This window comes from Mobula hypostoma, chromosome 1 (assembly GCF_963921235.1).
Source record: "Mobula hypostoma chromosome 1, sMobHyp1.1, whole genome shotgun sequence".
Taxonomy (NCBI): Eukaryota; Metazoa; Chordata; class Chondrichthyes; order Myliobatiformes; family Myliobatidae; genus Mobula; species Mobula hypostoma.
Window position 1 is genome coordinate 66,848,604 of NC_086097.1, and position 26,626 is coordinate 66,875,229.

The 26,626-nt window shown below is 38.7% G+C and overlaps 1 protein-coding gene across 1 annotated transcript in view; it reads right to left on the bottom strand.

Annotated features, from left to right (window-relative positions):
• Window positions 1-301: 301 nt before the first annotated feature.
• Window positions 302-26,626, bottom strand: part of sec23a (Sec23 homolog A, coat complex II component) — a 66,817-nt gene continuing 40,492 nt past the window's right edge. The window contains exons 11-20 of the mRNA XM_063050097.1: window positions 24,260-24,340; window positions 19,007-19,096; window positions 15,159-15,265; window positions 10,530-10,683; window positions 10,334-10,411; window positions 9,677-9,838; window positions 6,568-6,654; window positions 5,556-5,711; window positions 1,451-1,516; window positions 302-938 (exon numbers count right to left, since the gene is read on the bottom strand). Of these exons, the coding sequence (XP_062906167.1) occupies window positions 849-938; window positions 1,451-1,516; window positions 5,556-5,711; window positions 6,568-6,654; window positions 9,677-9,838; window positions 10,334-10,411; window positions 10,530-10,683; window positions 15,159-15,265; window positions 19,007-19,096; window positions 24,260-24,340 (1,071 nt within the window). The 3' untranslated portion in view covers window positions 302-848. The remainder of the gene's footprint in view (window positions 939-1,450; window positions 1,517-5,555; window positions 5,712-6,567; window positions 6,655-9,676; window positions 9,839-10,333; window positions 10,412-10,529; window positions 10,684-15,158; window positions 15,266-19,006; window positions 19,097-24,259; window positions 24,341-26,626) is intronic.

Below are 26,626 nucleotides of genomic sequence, written 5' to 3' on the forward strand. Positions count from 1 at the left end.
GGCTTATCACTGACCAATGTGTTTGTTTAGACAATGAGATGCTGGAATAATGTTCACATTAATGTTGACATCCAATTAGTATCCAATCTAATATATTAATGATTCAAATTTTTTGTGCAGTAAAGTGGCAAATCATAAAAACACCTTGTGGATCTGTGCAATTTTCATTCAAATTATACAAATACATCTGCACCATGAAGTAAATAAAATTAAAGCCATTAGTGATAAGTACCAAAAATTTTTCACAAAGGAAGTCTACATAAGACAAAGTAAGTCAACAAGCATATTTTAAACAGTTCTGTTTTATTTGAAATATTGTATTTCTAATGCTATGTAACATACATCAGAGCTAATTAAAACTGAAGCCAAAATTTTGTGGAAATTGAGACTTCTGGATCAGGACAAATTTGTACTCTATTCTTTGTAAAGTCCAAATGCTTCTTCAAAGTCAAAGCTTTCCAGCAAATTCACAAGCTTAATGATAATGAATTTTATAAGTGGTTGTACTGTGTTAATTAGAAAAACAGCAAATAAAATACATAAAAATACTGTTGTGGATATTTGTTCCTTCAAGGCAGAAATTAGAAACTCTGGGTCAGTCCTTTTCATTGTGTGTATAGATGCACAACTTATACACTATGCCTTATACAAGACAGGCAAAAGCAATAATATATCTAAGTCAACAAATTCACAAGACCTCCTTTGGTCTATTATCAATTCAATATAAATTTGTTCTGTCAAAAGGCAAGAAGTACAGATGTAAATGCATAATATAATCTGATCTGAACAGGTTGCTAAATCTCTTTTTGTTCACTGCCTGGCTCGCGTTAATTCACCACCATTTACACTCAGGTGGCACTAGAAACTGCTAGCTTCTTTAGATGATCCATGAATACTTGCAAGCTGACATCATCTGTGAGGATTGGTGCTCCAGCCTCCTAAAGGAAAGATTATGTAGAAAGTTAGTTACATAACATACATTGTCATTATCTGGAATAATTAGATAGTTTTTAAAACTACAAAAGGCAGGGTCCTACAAAATTTGAATATTTGTATCTAGGTTAACTTAACCCACTTTGTAGATTCATTATGTACATTTATTTAACTCACAAAATCAATAAGATTACTATAGAAGGAACATTTTGTCCAGTGGTTCTTAAAAGTTCTGAACAGTCTTTTTAAGTTAATCGTTAATGGTAATACAGCCTTAGATATTGCATCCTCTGCCATCATCTTGTTTCTTTCATAAACACCTGAAATTATATCTTCATTTGATCAGCAAGTTTTGATATCATGTCTAAACAAACGGGCAAACTGCAGAAAATTTGATCTTAGTCTTTGAGTACGTATGCCTATTAGCCAGTGTTGCAGTTTGCAATGGAAATAGGTGAGTCCATTCTACAGGATGTTAATTCCATCAGCATTCTTTTAGAGCACAAAACAGACTTACTTGTCCCCATGCATACATATTGTTGTGGGTCTGTGAAGGATTTACTTTGGACAACAAGAAACGAGCCTGAATATAAGGAAAATAAAAGTGTACATGCCTTTACAATCAAAGAACAATGCCAAGCACTTTACAAGCTATGAAGTACTTTATGGAAGGCTGTTATTGTCATAATCATATCAGAAATATAGTACAATTATGCCAAAAAATATATAAACAGATTGCTCTGTAGGGCTTTTGGTGGGAAATAACATGTCTAAATTACTATGGTGCAAATTTAAGCCAGTACTTTTGGCTGAATGATTGTATTAAGCCGTTGAGACAATTCTCCTGTTTTCTAGTGATGTTACAATTTAAGATCAATTCCTCTAATAATCATGATCCTACATCACAAATCAGAAGTGCACAATATAACTTTACTTCACATCTGAGAGATACAACTCTAGAATACCAAAAACTATTTATTTAGAGATACAGTACACAATAGGCCCTTCAAGCCACACCGCACAACAACCCCAATTTAACCCCAACTTATTGTGGGACAAATCACAATGACCGATTAACCTACCTGGTACATCATAGAACATAGAATAGTACAGCACAGTACAGGTCCTTTGGTCCACAATGTTGTGCCGACCCTCAAACCCTGCCTCCCATATAAGCCTCCACCTTAAATTCCTCCATATACCTGTCTAGTAGTCTCTTAAACTTCACTAGTGTAACTGCCTCCACCACTGACTCAGGCAGTGCATTCCACACACCAACCACTCTCTGAGTAAAAAACCTTCCTCTAATATCCCCCTTGAACCTCCCACCCCTTACCTTAAAGCCATGTCCTCTTGTATTGAACAGTGGTGCCCTGGGGAAGAGGCACTGGCTATCCACTCTATCTATTCCTCTTATTATCTTGTACACCTCTATCATGTCTCCTCTCATCCTCCTTCTCTCCAAAGAGTAAAGCCCTAGCGCCCTTAATCTCTGATCATAAGGCATACTTTCTAAACCAGGCAGCATCCTGGTGAATCTCCTCTGTCCCCTTTCCAATGCTTCCACATCCTTCCTATAGTGAGGTGACCAGAACTGGACACAGTACTCCAAGTGTGGCCTAACCAGAGTTTTATCGAGCTGCATCATTACATCGCGACTCTTAAATTCTATCCCTCGACTTATGAAAGCTAACACCCCATAAGCTTTCTTAACTACCCTATCCACCTGAGAGGCAACTTTCAGGCATCTGTGGACATGTACCCCCAGATCCCTATGCTCCTCCACACTACCAAGTATCCTGCCATTTACTTTGTACTCTGCCTTGGAGTTTGTCCTTCCAAAGTGTACCACCTCACACTTCTCCGGCTTGAACTCCATCTGCCACTTCTCAGCCCACTTCTGCATCCTATCAATGTCTCTGCAATCTTTGACAATCCTCTACACTAGCTACAACACCACCAACCTTTGTGTCGTCTGCAAACTTGCCAGCCCACCCTTCTACCCCCACATCCAGGTCGTTAATAAAAATCACGAAAAGTAGAGGTCCCAGAACAGATCCCTGTGGGACACCACTAGTCACAATCCTCCAATCTGAATGTACTCCCTCCACCACCACCCTCTGCCTTCTGCAGGCAAGCCAATTCTGAATCCACCTGACAAAACTTCCCTGGATCCCATGCCTTCTAACTATCTGAATAAGCCTACCGTGTGGAACCTTGTCAAATGCCTTACTAAAATCCATATAGATCACATCCACTGCACTACCCTCATCTATATGCCTGGTCACCTCCTCAAAGAACTCTATCAGGCTTGTTAGACACGATCTGCCCTTCACAAAGCCATGCTGACTGTCCCTGATCAGACCATGATTCTCTAAATGCCTATAGATCCTATCTCTAAGAATCTTTTCCAACAGCTTTCCCACCACAGACGTAAGGCTCACTGGTCTATAATTACCCGGACTATCCCTACTACCTTTTTTGAACAAGGGGTCAACATTCGCCTTCCTCCAATCCTCTGGTACCATTCCCGTGGACAACGAGGACATAAAGATCCTAGCCAGAGGCTCAGCAATCTCTTCTCTCGCCTCGTGGAGCAGCCTGGGGAATATTCCGCCAGGCCCCGGGAACTTAGCTGTCCTAATGTATTTTAACAACTCCAACACCTCCTCTCCCTTAATATCAACATGCTCCAGAACATCAACCTCACTCATATTGTCCTCACTATCATCAAGTTCCCTCTCATTGGTGAATACCGAAGAAAAGTATTCATTGAGGACCAGCCTCCAGGCACATCTTCCCACCTTTATCTCTAATCGGTCCTACCTTTACTCCTATCATCCTTTTTTTCTTCACATAACTGAAGAATGCCTTGGGGTTTTCCTTTACCCTAGTCGCCAAGGCCTTCTCATGCCCCCTTCTTGCTCTTCTCAGCCCCTTCTTAAGCTCCTTTCTTGTTTCCCTACATTCCTCAATAGACCCATCTGATCCTGGCTTCCTAAACCTCATGTATGCTGCCTTCTTCCACCTGACTAGATTTTCCATCTCACTTGTCACCCATGGTTCCTTCACCCTACCATTCTTCATCTTCCTCACTGGGACAAATTTATCCCTAACATCCCGCAAGAGATCTCTAAACATCGACCACATGTCCATAGTACATTTCCCTGCAAAAACATCATCCCAATTCACACCCGCAAGTTCTAGCCTTATAGCCTCATAATTTGCCTTTCCCCAATTAAAAATTTTTCTGTCCTCTCTCATTCTATCCTTTTCCATGATAATGCTAAAGGCCAGGGAGCGGTGGTCACTGTCCCCCAGATGCTCACCCACTGAGAGATCTGTGACCTGACCCGGTTCATTACCTAGTAGTAGATCTAGTATGGCATTCCCCCTGGTCGGCCTGTCCACATACTGTGACAGGAATCCATCCTGGATACACTTAACAAACTCTGCCCCATCTAAACCCTTGGAACTAATCAGGTGCCAATCAATATTAGGGAAGTTAAAGTCACCCATGATAACAACCCTGTTATTTTTGCATCTTTCCAAAATCTGCCTCCCAATCTGCTCCTCTGTATCTCTGCTGCTACCAGGGGGCCTATAGAATACCCCCAATAGAGTAACTGCTCCGTTCCTGTTCCTGACTTCCACCCATATTGACTCAAAAGAGGATCCTGCTACATTACCCACCCTTTCTGTAGCTGTAATAGTATTCCTGACCAATAACGCCACCCCTCCTCCCCTTTTTCCGCCCTCTCTATCCCTTTTAAAGCACTGAAATCCAGGAATATTGAGAATCCATTCCTGCCCTGATGCCAGCCAAGTCTCTGTAATGGCCACTACATCATAATTCCATGTATGTATCCAAGCTCTCAGTTCATCACTATTATTCCTGATGCTTCTTGCATTGAGGTACACACACTTCAGCCCTTCTACCTTACTGTCTTTACACCATTTATTCTGCTTCTCTTTCCTCAAAGCCTCTCTTTATGTTAGAGCAACACACATAAAAGTTGCTGGTGAACGCAGCAGGCCAGGCAGCATCTCTAGGAAGAGGTGCAGTTGACGTTTCAGGCTGAGACCCTTCGTCAGGATTAACTGAAGGACAGTTAGTCCTGACGAAGGGTCTCGGCCTGAAACGTCGACTGTACCTCTTCCTAGAGATGCTGCCTGGCCTGCTGCATTCACCAGCTACTTTTATGTGTGTTGCTTGAATTTCCAGCATCTGCAGAATTCCTCTGTATGTTAGATCTGGCTTCACTCCATGCACTTCTTTCACTGTTCTATCGCTCTGGGTCCCATCCTTGGACTGTGGGAGGAAACTGGAGAACCCAGAAAAAAACACTCAGTCCACAGGAAAGACCTACAGGGACTGCTTACAGTGGACACAGGGACTGATCTTCAAATTGCAATGCCTGAGCTTTAATCATGTCATGCTAACCGCTAATAAACCAACTTTTCAAATAATGTTAGAAACAAGCAAAGTGCCCAACAAATAAATGTCTGTTACTTAAGTTATGTAAAGAAAAACACAGTACTTTAATTTTTTATGTTGTTAAAGCTATGAATTTCACAGCAATTTCAAAGTCAGAACTAATATTGAGAGAGAACACGATTACCTGACTCCCTCCGTGCTCAGTATCGACATAACGAGGCATTGGGAACCTGCTGTGCAGAATCTCCTGCGCATCGTCCACTGGTGCTTGCAGCAGATGTCGAAAGTTTTCATATTCAGGCATATCATGATAACCAGCCTTACGCCATTGAGCAATGGTCTAGGAGGAGTTGTTATTAATCTGATGAGTTACTACTTCGGTTGTCATTTATTCCCATAAACAGTTAATTTAACCATGTAACAAGTTTATAAGTTGAGAGGTATTAAACTCTAAGTAATCATATAATGTTAAACTGCAGTAACTTTACAAGTTTCTGTTCAATTTAAAAATCATTGATACTCTATTTATCTTCATTTACATGCAAAACAGAATAACTTGAAATTAATTAAATACTGCAGATATGCTTAGGATCCTTCAATGTTAGTTTTAAATGGAATAACTAAATGAATATTGACCAAAACAGACACACAAGATTTTACAGTCAGCAGTTATGGAACATTATACACTGTTAAAGAAAGGTACCCACAAAGACCCAATCTTTATAGCATTGTTATCACCCTCCCTAGTTCATTTGCTGTCAGGTTTTTGCTTTAGAGGATTGACTGAAATACAGGAATCCACAGAATAAAAACCAAGCTGGATTAGTATTTTTAAATAAAAATTAGATTTGCCCATGAAATTAATTATTAAATCAAATAAAATAAACCTTTTTGAAGGGTTAAATTTTTTAAAAAACAGAATTTGAAGAAATGGCAATCCATTAAAATCAATATTTTTCAGTTTTTTTAATACAATAAGAACAGTTTGTAAATACTTGAAGCTTTTAAGCAGTTCACTGATTATACTGGAGCTAGCTATAAAGCAATGCACGTGGAGCAGCGAGGAATTGTAGACAGCAACGATTGCATTTCCATATTTAATTGCATTCTCTCAAAACTCTTGCCAGTTTCACAGTATAACAATCATTTACCATCACAATCACCACAAGATACAAGCCAAAATAACAAGTTCATACCTCTCCATGATAGATTAGGATCTGGAAGAATGTGTCCATAAGAAGAATCCGATCAGGAAGAATGCTGCTGCTATCTAGAAGGACAGGCTTCACAAAGGGACAAAATACCTGAATTATTGATCTCCACATTTCAAAGTAGTTTCTTACAGCCAAAATAACCAAACTCAGCTACTTCCTGTCCCAAAATAATTGGTTTTTATATATACACTTCAGTAGCAGTTGAAGTCTACATTTAACTGACTAATTCAGACTATTCCTCAGTTTTCATAATCTTGTTACTTTTCACTCAACCTCTGTTCCTATGACACTAACTCTTTTCACACCATTGGTAAACCAGGGGCTGAAGTACATAGAAGCTTTTTTTTTACAATTACCTTTTGCATAAAGACCATTAACTCTCTATCCGCTTTTAATCCTTTTCAGACCCCTTTTTAAAATCTATCCGATCAAGTTTTGAGTGATGCCTTCTAACATCTCCTGTTCTGGTTCAGTGTATTTTATTGTTACAAGAAATACCTTGACAGTTTAGATGTTAGATATTCTTGTAAATGTGTGGTCAATTTTGGTTCCTAGAAATAACTTTAAAATCCAAGAATCCTAAAATGTTGAGGTAGATGCCAAAACTCTTACATATTCAGAAGTAGGCAAATCTTCTTCCTTGTCTTCTGTATTTTCTAATAACACTACTTTATAGTTTCATGAAAAGTTCAAAAAACACCTTCTAATTATCAGAATGCTTCCAAAAAGCATATATAGATAAGGTATTGGATTCCTCCACAAAATCACAAGTGAAATTCAAGATACAGGGATGTAAACCAGCTGTACAAGAGTAGATATGTCTTCAGCTCGCCACCTTGTGTATTGTTATTTTCAATGAAACCATTTATAATTAAATTCCTGGTTATGTAACCTTTTTCAGAACTGTTCAGAACAGAGGAGAAAAGTTTAAATGTTGGTCAAAACTTTATCAAAAACATTGTTTTTCATTATTTAGGACTCTGGCATTGCCAGCATTTGTTGCCCACCCTTATCAAGGATCAACTTTAGTTGCCATATACATCCACAGATCTGTTGCCTTTGTAGGCAAACTGCAAGGGTTCTAGAAAATTTTGAGTTATGGATTTGACAAATAAAATGACCAGCCTTCATTATGACTAATGTGAGTGCAACTAGCCTCTTGCCAGTGAGTCCAATGAATTTTGATTTTTTTGGGGGACTGGAATGATAGCAGATTTCTTGAAACGTGCCGGACAGTGCTTAGTTTAAGAGACTGATTGAAAATACCTGTAATGACTGTAGACAGCTGGTTAGTGCTGTGTTTAAGGATGAAAAGAAAGACAGTCAAGCCAGCAGTCCTTGAGAATATGACATTCATTTGCAGGGGTCCAACACAGCAATGGCATAGAGAGTACCAGTGACAATGATGAAATGATGATATAGTTCCAAGTCAGGATGGCTGCAAGTTGGAGGGGAACACACAGGAGATAGAAGAGTGGTGGGACCAGTAATATTGAGGACATGCTTTAGCAGCACTCCTCCTCGAGCTCTGCTGTTCTGATTCAAAAACAATATTGGCAACTACCCCAAGAAAATGGAAAATTTCCCAGGCATACATGTCCTCAAAAGCAGGACAAATCCAATGCAGCCTATCAGTCTGCTCTCAAATCATCAACAAGATGATGGAACGTGTGCTCAGGAATGCTCTCAACAATTTGCTGAGCAATATTTAGTTTGGCTTCTCTAGGACAATGTAGATCCAGAAATCATCAGCCTTCATCAACAAAAGCCAAGTTCACACAGCCAAGTTCCATTGATTCAACAAGATTAAAAGGTCATGACTTCAAGACAGCATGTGATTAAGTGTGATATTCAGGAGCTCTGGTAAAACTGAAGTAAATGAGCATCAAGATGGAAATACTCCAATAGTTGGAGATATATTTCAAATGAAGAAGATGGATATAGTTAATAAATGTGAATCATTCCATCATCAGCACAACAGCAGCTCAAGGTGAAAGTGAAGCCACCACCTTGTCAATAGCAAGTAAAGATAAGCAATATATCCTGGTCTTGCAGCAATGGCTACATACTGACAAATGAATTAAATAATAACTTACTCTGAAAAGAGTGATAACTATTTGACCCCATTTGGAGCATTACTGAAGTTAACTATTGCATAAACATTTGATGAAACTGCCCTCCAAAACAATACCTACTTTGTAATGATGGAACAGCTTGTTTGCATTCAGCAAACAACCATTAATCTGCCTTAAAGGACAATGCTACTTTCTTATAATCTTCACTGAGACTTATTAAAAGCACAAATATGGCAAAGTACATAATATATTTTACAGCAAGTGCTTCTAGCCATCCATACAGGCAACTGTCTTTACAACCACTCTAGGTCAGTGATTAGATTGGGAAAAGGCACAGGTTTATGGGATGGATTGTTCTGCATGTTCCAAGTCAAATACATCACATTATTTTTTTAAATATTGCCTCACAATTTTCGGGACTGATGTAAAATAGCTTCCCTTTGTATCAGTGCTGAGCTATAAAGCTCAGTTTGACTTCAGGGCAGAGACTGCTCTGGCTTAGTGACCAACTGCATTCACGCTTAAGCCACATTTATAAGTGTCACCTGTGTCCCAAGTAAGAACTGTTTTAAGCAGGCACTACAGTCATACTGTAATTTATGCTGTGTAAGTTTGGTTAAACTGGAAAGGCCTAAATGCTTTCAAATAAGATCAGTACAGTTTCAACTGGGAAATAGTAGTTAATGATTGGTTTGTGTTGGACATCCAGTAGCTTCACATAGAGAGTATCAAACAAGAGGAAGACTATTCAAATTCTCAAATTTGAGTCACCATTCAATTACATAGAGGTTGATCTGTATCTTTACTCCATTGATTCCTCACAGCCTCTCTTAAGAAAACTGACATCTGTTTTTTAAATTGTAATTTTAGCATAGCTGAATATATATTTAAACACAAAAATTAATGAATTCTCTCATTGCATTTAATATTTGAAAGCCCAGGTGTATCATCAGCTCAGCAATCAATCAATGCAACATCAACAGATGAATGAAATATCTGGAAGCATGACTATTTACCTCTGGAGGGCCATTAAAGGAATAAGCATATAGGATCGGTTGAATCATAATAAGAGACTGTGTAAGATCCTGGCGCATGAAATGGTGACGGTAGTAAGAACTCTCATCAGGGCTGTTGTTGAAAACTTGCAAGAATGGAGAACGTCTCAGATGAAACATAAACTAAAACAGAAACAAAATTGTTGCACATTTGTAGAGTGAACATATTTCTATCAATCCAAGGTATCATTCTTTACTGTATGTCATAATTCTAGCACTATTCTTTTCCCCTTTTTCCTCATTCATCTCTTTCTATTTACATCTTCTGCAGACAGATCATCTGCAATTAACATGCTCTCACCACCATTTCTCAGGCAGTATCATGAATTTCTGTCTGTATCTCCCTTCTCTGCAACTTAATATGCATCTAATTTCCTTCTTTTCTCAGTTTTGATGAAGGGTCCATTTCTCCCCTTAAAGATACTGCCCGGCCTGTGGAAATTTTTAGCGCTTTCTGTTTTTATATTAGATCTCCAGCCTCTGCAAATTTGTTGTTATTACATAAAATAGCATAAATTTTAACTCCCTGGTGCACACTTCACAAATTCAAATCAAGAATGAAAAATCAAAAAACTTTTAAGAAGTCACATAATTTGTAATAAGGTTCTCGCTTCATACCTGTGGATATAACGAAAACGTTTCCGAGAATTTGAAAGAAGCTGGATCATCCTTGTGGTAATCTCCAAATTTCTGACACTGATAATGAGGAAAATACATAACACATAAGTTTTTTTTTAAATATCAGAACAGATTAAAACAGGTAATCCAATTTCTTGCCTCTTCCTCCCCCCTCCAATCAGAAGAAAGATCTTACCAGTCGGATAAGTTGTCTGTCCAGCCATCTAAGAACATCCGGTCCCTCCTCAGTCTCTGCTCTGTAAACTGCTAATCTTGCCATTAGAACAGCTGCAGCTTCCTGGTCAAAGGATGCAGCAATGTTCTGGATGTGTGTCTGTGCATCAGCCCAGCTTTACCAAAGGGAGAAAATAAGAAATGTTATAAAGTGCAATTAATAAAAGCTTTAAGAAAAGTGGTGTATATACATAAATTTAAATTAATAATGATTATTCTGATCATCAGCTTTTTGCCTCAAATTTGAATGTAATTATTTACAGCAGGGCACATTTAATCCAGTACCTGATCCATTTAATCTCAATCAACAAATTATAAAAGGAAGCGGTAAGTGCTGCTAGTGGCACTTACTTATTAATAACCAGTTCAAGCACGTTGAGGATCACTCAGCTCCAAACCAAGCCTTGAACAAAACATGAATACAGGGCAGAACTCCAAAGGCAAATTAAGTGACATCATTAAGCAGCCCTAACAAAACTGCAGTCCTTGTGAATCAAAAGGAAAACTCACCATTTGCTGCAGTCACGTCTCACACACACAAAAGTGGTTATAATTTTAGTTAAACAACAGGAATTCTGCAGATGCTGGAAATTCAAGCAACACACATCAAAGTTGCTGGTTGGCCTGCTGCGTTCACCAGCAACTTTGATGTGTGTTGCTATAATTTTAGTTAAGTGTTTCTATCATTCACTAAGAATGTATTAATCTGTGTACAAATGCTTGTCCTCTGTTGAAGTTTCCAGACTTCGGTTTTGCATGTATACATATTTTAATCTAAGCCACTGAAAAAGAATTTCAGTATGTACATTTCTCTGACATTAAATGCATCTATTGACAATTAAGTATCTTATAATAGGAAATTGTTAATATTTTACAATTATTGTCATAGTAGCATATGCTAGTGGCTAAAGTCAAACATTATACAGTCATCACTGGCAAAGTTTAATAATAAATCAGAACAATTCCTAACTTAATTTGACTGGCAGATATTGCTTAACAACTGCAAACATAGGTTGTATCTATGGTAGGTTTCACTCAAGCAAATTTTCAATGTATGGTACATTGTTAATTACAAACTAAGGATGTGATGCAAGATATTTAAAAAGGTGTACTGTCAAATTTAAAATTCCTATAGCAGTAGGAAAATAAGTGCAATTAACTTCATCAAGATTAGGTCACTTTCCAGTCGGCAAAATCATATTACATATTGTAGTGTTACAGCCTTCCACAGAACTTCTTTTGGGACAAAGCAAAGAATGTTTATAGTGATAAATGGTAAATTTTGTATATAATTAACTAAAAACCAGCAAAATATTCTAAGATTATAAGTATTTTGTTTTTCAATATATCAATTTTCCATGTTTATCAATACAAAAATCTTTAGAAACAAATCTGATTGACGAGAGATTATGCTCTGAAATATAATGGCAAACAACAAATAATTAATCATTCTGGGTAATTTAACACAAAATTAGAATAAATATGGTAACCTAGATTTAGCTTACTTTTAATAACATTTGGTGATAACAAATATCCACTTAATGGGTATCCATTGATTAATCCTGAACATGAAATCACATTATTTTAGGTAATAATCTTTACTAGTTACTCCGAGGTTTCCAAAACATACAATGCAATTTAAGCATTTTTGTTCAGAACTGAGTATTACAGAACGTCTCAAATTTATTATTCTCTCCAAAATTAGACACTTCATATTCACGGGCACATACATAACCATCAAAGCTGTGAGTAAGTAAGGCCTCCATCAATCAGGGTCGACCATTGATGCTACGCCCTAGATACACAAGCCTTGGCAATACAATATGGAAAGCAAGCTGTTGCCCATGTAGCAAGCTCTCCCTCTCCACACATCTGATGAACCCAAAGGAACGGCAGAGACCAATACAGTTTGGTACCAGCAGCGTCGCAGGATTTGCCAGTCAGTGCTGAACTCAATGTAGGACTGTGGCTCTGGATTTTTTCCTTGGGGTTTACTCCTGAAGCCTTTCCCATGAGTGCGTATAGCCGCAAGGCAGCATTGGTTTGAGATCAGAGTTTACCTTCTCCTAGGTGAGCTGCCAACCAAAGCTGATAAACCCCATCTGCCCGAACATGCAGATTATTTCTTAATGAGTGCCACATGTAAGACAAATATTTCAATCCCATTCCAAAATACTCATTGACAAAAGAAACCAGAATCATCAACCTTTTTAAAAAAATGTATCTTTTACAAAGACAAGAAAATCTGCAGATGCTAGAAATTCAAGCAACACACACAAAATACTACAGGAACTCAGCAGGTCAGGGAGCAACAATGGAAAAGAGTAAACAGTCAATGTTTTGGGCTGATAAGTTTCATCAAGATTCACCATCCATTCCCCAGATAAGTTAAGAATGTTGTGTCTGTCTCTAACACTAAACATATCTAAAAATGATCGAGCCTCAACCAATTCAGTCAACAATACCTTAAAATAATCTTCCATCTCCTTAAATCATACTGGTTGGATATTAAATATGCAAAGCATCTGTGGTATTCAACATAATATTCTGTTACATGCCAAAATATTTTAGTCATGGCATCGTCCTTGGTACCCTTCAGCTGGCTGTTTTTCCACCTCTGCTTGTACATTATCTGCTAAAATATATTCCCATTCATCTTATAATCTTCTGTCAGTCAGGAGTCCAGTCACTTCTACCCTATCCCAGAATTGCATCACAATTTCTTCTTTAAATGGATCTATGGTTCCATTCTCCACCTGGTCCCCAAACCCACCCTTCTATTTTCACATGCAGTTTCAAACTTGGTCCAGCATTAGCAAACAAGGCGACTCCCAGCGACGTTCTTCAGATAGTTCTTGAAACACTACTTCTTCTTTTAAATATACTCCTACTACTAATTGTGTGTGATTGAAGCCTGTAAGTTACATTTTGATAATGTGCTTTTGGGCCGACTGAGCGATCTGGCCCTTTTGCTGCCTCCCAGGGAATTTGGTGTGGCTAAGAACAGAGTGGCGATCTAATGGTGGAGCGCAACCCCATGATTGGCTCTAATTCTCAACCAACTCGCCGATTAAAGCATCAAGCAAGACTGAAATCACTGAGGACAAGAGCGGTGTTCAGCACCGTCTGCCTGCATTTAACCAGTCTCCCTTTCCTTCTCTGCTGCCAGAGGAAAAGACAGGAGTCTTGGGTCTTGGGCAAGGTTTAATCGGTTTGGTTTGTGAATTGGCCTTGTTTTTAGAGGACTCAGCAGTTCATGTTATATATGTTTCTGGTTACTCTTTTTTTGGTTACTGTTTTGATTGGGGCATTCTGCATCTGCTGTCTGCAGTTATCAAACAACACATCACTAAATGGAACTGAACCAAACTAAACTGAACATCCCTAGAGTGTTTCTCCGCTGTTTGATGTTTAATATTTTGTGTGTTGTTTGCTCACTTTTTGCCATTTGTGCAATTTGTTCTTTTTTTGATGTTTGATGTTTTCTTTGAATGATTCCATGGCATTTCTTTTTTTTTCCATGGCTGTCTACAGGAAGATGAATCTCAGGGTTGTATACTGCGTGCATACTTCGATAATAAAAGTACTTTGAATCTTTTAATTTTATACCATTTTCAGTTCCTATTTCAAGGCCCAGTGCTATTATTTTTAACACTTTAAAATTCTCATGGTAGTCAAATGGTTGGAACTAGGGCGAATGACCAAATATGAGAGACAGGGATATGGCCATCACAGGAAGCAAGAACTGCTAGACACCCCCAGCATGCAGAACTATTCCACTCATCTTCACTCCTTCACACCACCAAGCTACAGAAAGGGAGTTTGGGAAAATGTGTTCTATGGAAGATAAACAGATACACAAACCAAGTGTTGAACAAATCAATACAATTGCAGTATTATCATCTCAACCAACCAATATTTTCTGCTTATTGTTATAGTTTACCCACTTGCCACCCAGGCCATGTTCATATCTGTCTCTGCAATCATCCATCATTGTTCCTCATGCTCACTCTACTGCTCCACTGAGTGCCTCTTCACAAATGCAACTCACTCCCCCACTACGAATATTTTCAACATTATTATACTGAAGTTCACCTGAACTAACTCTGCTCTCACTTCAAGATCTCATAATTCTTAAGAAAAATACACTCTTTTTCCATAAAGAATAAGATTCATAGACAAAAGACTAAAGAGGAAAAATGAAAGAAAATCAGCAAGAACAGAAATAAGATCAAAGTAAAATCAAAATGAACAGAAAACCTGCGTCAAGTAGCTAGAATTACAGGAAGCTGGATAGAACTTTGTTTTAACAACAATATCTATATGAAACATTATACACAGGCAAACCACAAGTGATTAAAAACCTGATAGGTAAGTATCTCCTCACAGTAGGAATTAAAAACCAACTCAATATGAATAAATTCAATAAAGGCAGATAAATTTTAAGTGCAAATTTGTAAAAATTTGTAAAAATTATAACTGGCATATTTGAATGCATGGGAGAGAGCTGCAAATGTAGCCGCACATTAATTCTTCATATAAAACTGTGAAATTTCAAGAAGAATAAAACTATATACTTTGAAAAACTTACTTTCTGGCAATTGTTGTGACTCTGATTCGCCTTTGTCCACTAGAATGCTGATACTGTGTCACAAACTGAATAGCACCACGACCACCTTGGGGAATTGGAGCATTGTGCTGTAGATGTAAATATAACATTTGATGCTGAGAGATTTGCCCTGCAAGCATAACAAAATCAATGGAGCACAACAACATTCATGTTTAGTTACAGACGATACCTTACTTCACCACTCATTTTCTAGAACTATCAGATCAAGTTCATTAGCACACTTGTTTTTATTTTACTTTTTTCATTTAGAGATGAAGTGTGGAATAGGCCCTTCCAGCCCTTCAAGCTGCACCGTCCAGCAACATCCGAATTCACCCTAACCCAATTATGGGATTATTTCCAATGACCAATTTCCTACATCTTTGGACTGTGGGAGGAAACCGGAGCATCCAGAGAAAACCCACACATTCCACGGGGAGGACATACAAACTGCTTACATAAGATGCCAGGATTGAACTCTAAACTCCAACATCCCAAGCTGTAATAGTGATGCACAAACCATTATGCTACCAAGGAACCCTGAGGAACTTGATCAACTTCAACTAATGGACAGAACTGGACAAGCTACAGTTAGACTTGTCTAACTGGCCAACTCAATATTCGCTGAACTTACCCTTATACATGACTCAGACTTCTCTACCAGTGACACCATTTATACACAATTAATCATTCCTTGGCAACTTAACTGTATTTGTTCTTGTATGTTCTTTGGACTACCAAGGAATTAGCAGAAACAAACATATCTGGATCAAAATTATCTATATGATGAATATTCTCCCATGTTAATGATTTTAGAACAGAACAAATGCAAGAAAAATGCAACTGAAAGTAAAGTCAATTTACTCATCTGGTGACGCATGTACTCTGATAATAAATTTTACTTTGAACTTACTTTGCACTGGACTTTCGGTAGGTTAGAAGTGTTTTACAGTTTGAAAAAGCCAGCACGATTATTGAAATTCTAAAATTTAATTGCAATTGTCATGTTTAAAATATCTAAATCACAATGATGTGGATAAATAATAAAGTATAAAACAACCAAAATCTCAGAACCAGCCATAAAACATCAAACAAAAAGTGTTTTCTTACAACTGCAGAAACCAGAGCTAGATCTGGAACCCAAAGGTACTGTGAGTAGGTCAGGTAGATAGGGAAGTTAGATTACAATTTCTTCCAAAAGGCAATTCCAGTTTTCCTTCTAAAGAAAACCTCTTAGTTTTCCTTTTAATTTATTAAGCACCAGACGTATCCAGTTATGCCCTGGAGGCAATGCTGCTCCAGCTGCAGAAATACTCTCTCAGACCAGCAAGTGCCTACATTCACAAAGAAATCAGACAACAGAAGAAAGATGGATGCAGCATTTATCTCATAAATACAGCGTACGCGGCCACTCCGGTGAATGATATCTGTAATCTGTCAAGTAGGGTACCGTGCACAATTCTGATTTGATGGAGACAGACGTGAGAGTACGGAGGAACATCCGGAGAAACTTCTGAAATGCCCGCTTTGCTGCCGCTGCTACTGTGTGGTCTGGAATCTCCGGAGAAGGCCCCAAATCCTCAGCTTTGCTTGTTTTGGCAGCCGGGGCGAGGTCAAAGGCATTCGGCAGAGGATGGCGCTCGGGAGGCTGTATTGGAGGGGCTGGTCGGAGGCTCGAAGTTTTTGGATGGATGGACTCAGTGTCGGCTGTTGTCGGGTGCTTCCAATGCATCGGCAGTTGTCAGTGCCTGGAGGTTTATGGCAGAGAGTTTCTGCCTTTTGCCACCTGCTATTGGGGACTCAGGAGTCGATCGGGACTTTGAGACTTTTTTTTACCGTGCCCATGGTCTGCTCTTCATCAAATTACAGTATTGCTTTGCACTGCTGTAACTATATGTTATAATTATGTGGTTCTGTTAGTGTTAGTCTTTGGTTTGTCCTGTTTTTCTGTGTTATCACTCTGGGGGAACATTGTATCATTTCTTAATGCATGCATGCATTTCTAAATGACAATAAACGAGGACTGAGTGTTCTCATAATCTAAATCTAAAATCTTAAAAAGGTTAAAATCTCCTTTCATTTTAATGGAGGGAACATTTCAACTTTCAAATTTTCTAGTTTGAATGACATTTTCAGTAAATAAAAAAAAAAGCATTTTCTTAAGGCTCTTCTCAAACTTGAAAAGTATGCTTTTGTTTTGCAAGTTTTATTTAATTTTGTAATTTATAGCAATCTTAAGTCTTTGCACTGAAATGCTGCTGCAGAACAGTAGATTTCATATAAGTCAGTGATATTATATTGATTGTGATACAAGAATTATTCACACATAATGATCATATACATTTAACAGAATATTTGATTTTCTATAATACCCTTCATGACTCGGGACATTTTTTAGCTGTAAAGTGCTTTGCAAGTACTTTAGGAGGATAATATTCTAAAGTAGGTATCTGTACAAATACACACACATATTTTAATATCCTGTTTACACTCTATTCTTATACCCATCATTCACTTTATTTATAGCACTTCTTTCTTTTTAAATCTTTTTATTGAGTAAGTATACAAAAAAGGTAAGCCATATAAACATTAATACAATGTTAAAGTATAATAAAATTCCAAAAGATAACAATACCAAAAAGAAAATACTACAAACAATGTAATTTAAGCATAAGAAACCAAGATAACATAATAGTATACTAGATTTTATATATATCAATGGAAAAAAAAAGAAAAAAAAACCCCAAAAAAAAACTCACCGTGCAACTAACTAAAAGCAAAGCATATTTATAGCACTTCTAAAACGATAAACCCTCTTCTTCTAAAGACTTTAACTTCCAATTTGCTCTGACAAATCAACTGATGTTGACAAGGTGATGCCCTGCCCAGTGCAACCTTTTCATTCCCCCAGAACATGGGTGCCGGTGGCAAGGTGCATATCCCTAACTGCCCTTGCAAAGGTTGGGGTTGGCTCGCTTAGGGAGTCAACTTCTTGAATAATGAATAAAGGTGTGACATAGCTGGATTGCTTGTAAAAAGTTCAGAGAGCAGTTAAAAGTCACCAAAACAACTATGGGTCTTAAGTCACATGTGCAGATATGCAAAGGCGGCAGATTTCTTTCTCTATAGCAATGCAGTTTCATGCTAGCTTTCTCTTCCAAGTTTACTTAACCCATATTTAAATTCCCCATACCCACATTTTGGGGTATCAATTTATATCTTTGGATTTTTATACATTCCTTTGTATTAACAGTCCATCAACCCAGCCATTGTGCAATCATTCTTAAATATTAACACATAATCATGGATGATAAGAAACAAAAAGTGACGAGTCATATTAGTCTTTATTACACAATACTAAGATGCAATCTACTATATTTTCAAGATTAAATTTAAGAAACGGGTACATATTCAAATGGAAATTGTAAATCACTAAAAATAAAACTAAGTAAAATTAAATGCATGGATACATAAGTAATAATTACACTTATGTAATCATGTATTTAATTTTTTTTTAATTCAAATTTGTTAATACAGATGCTTTGGCAGGTTACCAGCAAGTATGTATAAATACGAAGAATTGAGGAAGAAAAAACCTATGACAAATAGTAGTGAGGAAAGTTTGTAGAATCAGAGAAGAGAGAATGTTGTGAAAATGCCAGCTTCAAAATAAAATGTGGCTTAATAATATCAGGTTCAAACAATATAGCGCAGAATTTACAGGAGCTATTGGAATTTAGATTACTAGGATATAAATGCAAGTCTATTTGGTAGAGTAATTATAGGAAGGTGGTACTAGGTTTCCAGAATTACATTTATTTTTCACAAACCTGATTCACAACCTCAAAGTAGATACCAAGAGTTGTATTGTGGTCCAGACCACAGATCTTCCATTGGCAGGTACCACCTGTTCCAATTTCCTGTGAAAATGATAAAATACAGTTATTATCAACTTTTATCTCTATTGTATGCTAGTTCCTCCTGTGGCAATTTAGTTGAAGTTTTTAAATAAAATCCTTCCTTATTTCTTCACACTGTCATAAAACATAGAACTAGAACTGTACAGCTCAGTACAAGCGCAATAGAAAGGAAGGACATAAGCCGGGAAGATGTGGAATCGATATGGGTAGAGCTGCATAACATTAAGGGGCAGAAGACGCTGGTGGGAGTTGTGTACAGGCCACCTAACAGTAGTAGTGAGGTCGGAGATGGTATTAAACAGGAAATTAGAAATGTGTGCAATAAAGGAACAGCAGTTATAACGCAAACAACAGGAATTCTGCAGATGCTGGAAATTCAAGCAACATACATCAAAGTTGCTGGTGAACGCAGCAGGCCAGGCAGCATCTATAGGAAGAGGCGCAGTCGACGTTTCAGGCCGAGACCCTTCGTCAGTTATAACGGGTGACTTCAATCTACATGTAGATTGGGTGAACCAAATTGGTAAAGGTGCTGAGGAAGAGGATTTCTTGGAATGTATGCGGGATGGTTTTTTGAACCAACATATCGAGGAACCAACTAGAGAGCAGGCTATTCTAGACTGGGTTTTGAGCAATGAGAAAGGGTTAATTAGCAATCTTGTCGTGAGAGGCCCCTTGGGTAAGAGTGACCATAATATGGTGGAATTCTTCATTAAGATGGAGAGTGACAGTTAATTCAGAAACAAAGGTTCTGAACTTAAAGAGGGGTAACTTTGAAGGTATGAGACGTGAATTAGCTAAGATAGACTGGCAAATGACACTTAAAGGATTGACGGTGCATATGCAATGGCAAGCATTTAAAGATTGCATGGATGAACTACAACAATTGTTCATCCCAGTTTGGCAAAAGAATAAATCAAGGAAGGTAGTGCACCCGTGGCTGACAAGAGAAATTAGGGACAGTATCAATTCCAAAGAAGAAGCATACAAATTAGCCAGAAAAAGTGGCTCACCTGAGGACTGGGAGAAATTCAGAGTTCAGCAGAGGAGGACAAAGGGCTTAATTAGGAAGGGGAAAAAAGATTATGAGAGAAAACTGGCAGGGAACGTAAAAACTGACTGTAAAAGCTTTTATAGATATGTAAAAAGGAAAAGACTGGTAAAGACAAATGTAGGTCCCCTACAGACAGAAACAGGTGAATTGATTATGAGGAGCAAGGACATGGCAGACCAATTGAATAATTACTTTGGATCTGTCTTCACTAAGGAGGACATAAATAATCTTCCAGAAATAGTAGGGGACAGAGGGTCCAGTGAGATGGAGGAACTGAGCGAAATACATGTTAGTAGGGAAGTGGTGTTAAGTAAATTGAAGGGATTAAAGGCAGATAAATCCCCAGGGCCAATGGTCTGCATCCCAGAGTGCTTAAGGAAGTAGCTCAAATTCTGGACTAGTTCCTGAGGATTGGAAGGTGGCTAATGTAACCCCACTTTTTAAAAAAGGATGGAGGGAGAAACCGGGGAATTATAGACTGGTTAGCCTAACGTCAGTGGTGGGGAAACTGCCTGGAGTCAGTTATCAAAGATGTGATAACAGCACATTTGGAAAGCGGTGAAATCATCGGACAAAGTCAGCATGGATTTGTGAAAGGAAAATCATGTCTGACGAATCTCATAGAATTTTTTGAGGATGTAACTAGTAGAGTAGATAGGGGAGAACCAGTGGATGTGGTATATTTGGATTTTCAAAAGGCTTTTGACAAGGTCCCACACAGGAGGTTAGTGTGCAAACTTAAAGCACATGGTATTGGGGGTAAGATATTGATGTGGATAGAGAATTGGTTAGCAGACAGGAAGCAAAGAGTGGGAATAAACGGGACCTTTTCAGAATGGCAGGCAGTGACTAGTGGGGTACCGCAAGGCTCAGTGCTGGGACCTCAGTTGTTTACAATATATATTAATGACTTGGATGAGGGAATTAAATGCAGCATCTCCAAGTTTGCGGATGACACGAAGCTGGGCGGCAGTGTTAGCTGTGAGGAGGATGCTAAGAGGACGCAGGGTGACTTGGATAGGTTGGGTGAGTGGGCAAATTCATGGCAGATGCAATTTAATGTGGATAAATGTGAAGTTATCCACTTTGGTGGCAAAAATAGGAAAACAGATTATTATCTGAATGGTGGCCGATTAGGAAAAGGGGAGGTGCAACGAGACCTGGGTGTCATTATACACCAGTCATTGAAAGTGGGCATGCAGGTACAGCAGGCAGTGAAAAAGGCGAATGGTATGCTGGCATTTATAGCGAGAGGATTCGAGTACAGGAGCAGGGAGGTACTACTGCAGTTGTACAAGGCCTTGGTGAGACCACACCTGGAGTATTGTGTGCAGTTTTGGTCTCCTAATCTGAGGAAAGACATCCTTGCCACAGAGAGAGTACAAAGAAGGTTCACCAGATTGATTCCTGGGATGGCAGGACTTTCATATGAAGAAAGACTGGATGAACTGGGCTTGTACTCATTGGAATTTAGAAGATTGAGGAGGGATCTGATTGAAACGTATAAGATCCTAAAGGGATTTGACAGGCTAGATGCAGGAAGATTGTTCCCGATGTTGGGGAAGTCCAGAACGAGAGGTCACAGTTTGAGGATAAGGGGGAAGCCTTTTAGGACTGAGATTAGGAAAAACTTCTTCACACAGAGAGTGCTGAATCTGTGGAATTCTCTGCCACAGGAAACAGTTGAGGCCAGTTCATTGGCTATATTTAAGAGGGAGTTAGATATGGCCCTTGTGGCTAAAGGAATCAGTGGGTATGGAGGGAAGGCTGGTACAGGGTTCTGAGTTGGATGATCAGCCATGATCATACTGAATGGCGGTGCAGGCTCGAAGGGCCGAATGGCCTACTCCTGCACCTATTTTCTATGTTTCTAAGCCCTTTGTCCCATGATGTTATGCCGATCTTTTAACATATTGCAAGATCAATTTAACCCTTTTCTTCCACATAGCCCTCCATTTTTCTTTCATCCACCAACCTCTCTAAGAGTCCCTTAAATGTCCCTAACATAATCTGCTACTACCGCTATCTTGGCAGAGCATTCCACACACAGAGGTGTGTAAAAAGTTCATCTCTGAGATCCCCCCCATACTATCCTCCCTAAAATGATGCCCTCACATATTAGCCATGGCTACCCTGGGAAAATGGCATTGACTGTGCACTCTATCTATCCCCCTTATCATCTTATGTACCTCTATCAAGTCACTTCTCATCCTCCTTCACTTAACCTTTCCTCATAAGAAGCAGCTTGCTAATCCAGGCAGCTTCTAAGTAATTCTCTATACCCTCTCTAAATCTTCCGTATCCTTCCTACAACAAGGCAACCAGAACTGAACACAATACTCTGTGCAGCCTAACAAGAATTTTATAGAACTTCAACATTAGCTCATGGCTCTTGAACTCAATCCTCTAATGAAGGCCAACACACTATATGCCTTCTTAAACACCATGTCAACTTGTGCTGTAACTTTGAACAATCTATAGGCATGACTTCAAGATCCTCTGTTCCTCCACACTGCAAAGAATCCTGCCATTAACCTTGCACTCTGCCTTCAAGTTTGACCTCCCAAACTGCATCACTTCACGCTTTCCTGGATTGAAATGTACCAGGTTTCCCTGGATCCCACACTTCCAGACTTTGTGAATGTGCTAACCAAACACCTTACTAGAATCGATATTCACCACAACCACTGATCTGTCTTCATTAATTTGTTCTGTCACTTCTTCAAAGTCCTCTATCTAAGACTCCTCTCCAATAGCTTGCCCACCATTGATATAAGCCTCTCTGATACATAATTCCCATGATTATCTCTACTACCTTTCTTGAACAAAGGAATAAAATTTGCCACCTTCCAATCTCCTCATACCACTCTTGTGGCCAGTGAGGATGCAAAACAAAGATCATCACCAAAGGCACAGCATTCTCTTACCTCACTTCCCACAGTAACCTGGGGTATATCCCATCCAGCCCTGAGAACTTATATATACTAACATTTTTCAAAAGTCCAGCACATCTTTATTCTTGATGTCAACATGCTCCAGCATATTAGCCTGGTCTATACTAACCTTGCATTCATCAAAGTCTTCTCACAGGTGAATACTGAAGTAAAGTATCCATTACGAACCTCCCCCACCTCCTCTGATTCCAGGCATATAATTCCACGTTTATCCCTGATCTGTCCTACCCTCACTTTAGTCATCCTCCTGTTCTACAAATACATGTAGAATGCCTTGGGATTTTCCTTAATTCTATTCACCAGGGCTTTCTCATACCTCTTTTAGTTCTCCTAAGTCCATTCTACAGCTCCTTCCTGGCTACCTTGCAACTCTCTAGAGCCCTGTTTGATCCTTCCTTCCTAAACCTTAACTATGCTACCTTCTTCTTCTTCTTGACTAGGTGTTCCACCCATCTCGTCATTCATGGTTATTTCACCCTACCATCCTTTTCCTGCCTCAATGGACAAACCTATCCAGAACCCCATGCAAGACCTTCCTAAACAACCTCCATATTTCCACTGTACATTTCCCAGTTTATTTGTTCCCAACTTATGCTCCAAGTTCCTGCCAGATAGCATCATAATTTGCCCTCCCTAAAATAAATCATCTGCTCCTATCCCCGTCCAAGGCTATGGTAAAGGTCAGGAAATTGTGGTCACTATCTCCAAAATGCTCACCCACCAAGAAATCCATCACTTGACCCAATTCAATGTCTAGTACTAGATGCAATATGGCCTCTCCTCTAGCCGGCCTGTCCATGTTATGTCAAGAATACTTCCTGAATACACCTAATAAATTCTGCCCCATCTAAACCTTTTGCACTAAGGATATGCCAATCAAGGAAGCCAACCATGACCACAATCCTGTTGATTTTGCACCTTTTCAAAATCTGCCCTACCAGAATGCTCCTCAGTATGCATATTGCTACTGGGGGTCCAATACGGTTGGAATACTCCCAATAGTATGACTACTCCTTCATCTCTGAGCCACAGAATCAGACTCAGTGCTAGAGACCTAGTCGCTGTGGCTTTCCCCAGTAAATCGCCAACCACCCCTCCCCACTGTATTTCTCCGTTTAACAAATTAATTATTGATAGAAACACAAAAACACTTGCATTTTCTGACACACAGGGTCCTTTAGCACAAAGTGATATGCAGGGTCCAATAGCTCCAGATATCTTGATTTCCCTTGACGTCTATTAGAAGAAATACAGTTGGAAATATCACTTGTATGCATTATAGTTTGAAAACATTTTGAGACTGTTTTGATTATCTAGTAAAATCTAGAATGGAAAAGACAGTAATCAATTTTTATATGACACTCTGCAACTTGTATTATCCTTCCATTAAAAGTAAGCTTTCCAATTCAAAGTAACAATTCAAGTAGAAATTCAGGTTGTATGAATTTCAATGCTAACCCCTCCTACATAGCCTGATATGATAAACACGTCAATTTTGAAATATTATTGAAGTTCATTTGAATGAAGTGTCATGACATTATGATATGAATGACAGCACTAGAATTATTAATAAACATTGCTTGTTTCTGCCTCAAGAACGAGCAAAACCAATACAAATCTTTTAGTTAAAAATGAATAATAATCCAAGTTAAAACAACAAATGGATGGTCATCCTTGAAAAAGTATCCAGCAACTTTTTAGTTCAATTTCACAACTTCATTCATTTAATTATAATTTTTTTAAAAAGTTGCCAAAAGACTAAAATACATTAGGTAGGTTTTCTAATATCTTAATCCACAGATATTTTAAATTTTCAAAGCTATCTGATGATATCTATACTTTATGTGAATGATGCTACTAAAAATTTTACTGAAAAAAAATTTGTAAATTACGTTGACTTCTTTAAAATAATTTGTACATGCACCAAAACAAACCCATGGTTATCCATTTAGAACACAGGTGTTTTGCATCTTCTCTAAAATCAAAACTTAAATAAAAACTCCAAAGAGACCAGTAATAAACATTTTCTGCTACAAAAATCAGCTTACCACTTGCATGAGACAAAGGAAGGATAGTAGGCTGAGGAACCATGGTTGACAAGAAAAATGTAATTTTAGACCAGAGGAAGAAAAAAAACATACGTAAGGTTTAGAAAGCAAAAATCAGACAAGTCTCGAGAGTTATAAGGTAGCCTGGAAGGAGTATAGGAGGAACTTAGGACAGCTAGACGGAGACGTAAGAAGACATTAATGATAATGATTAAGGAAAATCCCAAGGCATTCTACATAAATGTGAAGGGCAGGAGGATAACCAGAGTAGGGGTAGGACCATTCAGGGATAAAGGTGGAAAACTATCTGGAGTGGGCGGAGATAAGGGAGGTCCTCAATGAACACTTTGTGTCAGTGTTCACCAGGGGAAGGCACTTTGATGAATGTGAGGTCAATGTGGAACAGGCTAATGTGCTGGAGCATATCTAGGCTAAAAAGAGGCAGTCTTGGAGCTTCTGAAAAATATTAGGATAGACAAGTCCCCAGGTCCGGACAGAATATACCCAGATTAGTATAAGAAGCAAGGGAAAAGAATGATTGGGCTGTTGTTTCATTGTTCAAGAAAGGTAGTAGGAATAATCCTGGATATTATAGAGCAGTGAGTCTTATATCAGTGATCAGCAAATTATTGGATAAGGATAGTCGGCATAGCTCTGTGAGGGGCAGGTTGTGCTTCACGAGCCCAAATTAATTTTTCGAGGAGGTGACAAAACTATTTGATGAAGGCAGAGTGGTGGATGTAGTGTTTATGGGTTTTAGTATGCCATTTGACAAGGTTTTCCTAAAGTAGGCTTACCCAGCAAGTCAAAGGATATGGAATCCACGGAAACTTGGCCGTGTGGATTCAGAATTGGATCGCCCACAGAAAGCAACAGATGGTAGTAGATGAAGTGCATTCTGTTTGGAGGTCCATGACATGTGGTGTTCTGCAGAGATCTTTTCTGGGACCCCTGCTCTTTGTTATTTTTATAAGTGGCTTGGACGAGGAAGTGGAAGAGTAGGTTAGTAAGTTTGCAGATGACCTTAAGGTTGGTGGTGTAAAAGGCTGTTGTAGGTTACAACAGAATACAGACAGGATGCAGAGCTGGGTGGAAAAATGGCAGATGGAGCTCAATCCAGAAAATTGTAAAGTGCTACATTTTGGAAGACTGAACTTGAGAACAGAGGATAACGGTTAATTTCAGGATTCTTAGCAGTGTGAAGGAACAGACAAATTTTGGGGTCCAAGTCCATAGTTGCTGTGCAAAGCGGTAGGGTGGTTCAAAAGGTGTTTGGTGTGCTGGCCTTCCTTGGTTAAGGAATTGAATTCAGGAGCCACGAAGTAATGCTGCAGTTCCTAAACTCTGATTAGACCTCACAGAGCATTGCGTTCAATTCTGGAAATGAAGAAGGAACAACGAAATGCAGATGCTGAAATCCAGAGCAACACAAAAAGCACTGGAGGAACTCAGCATAAATGAAGGGAAATAGGCA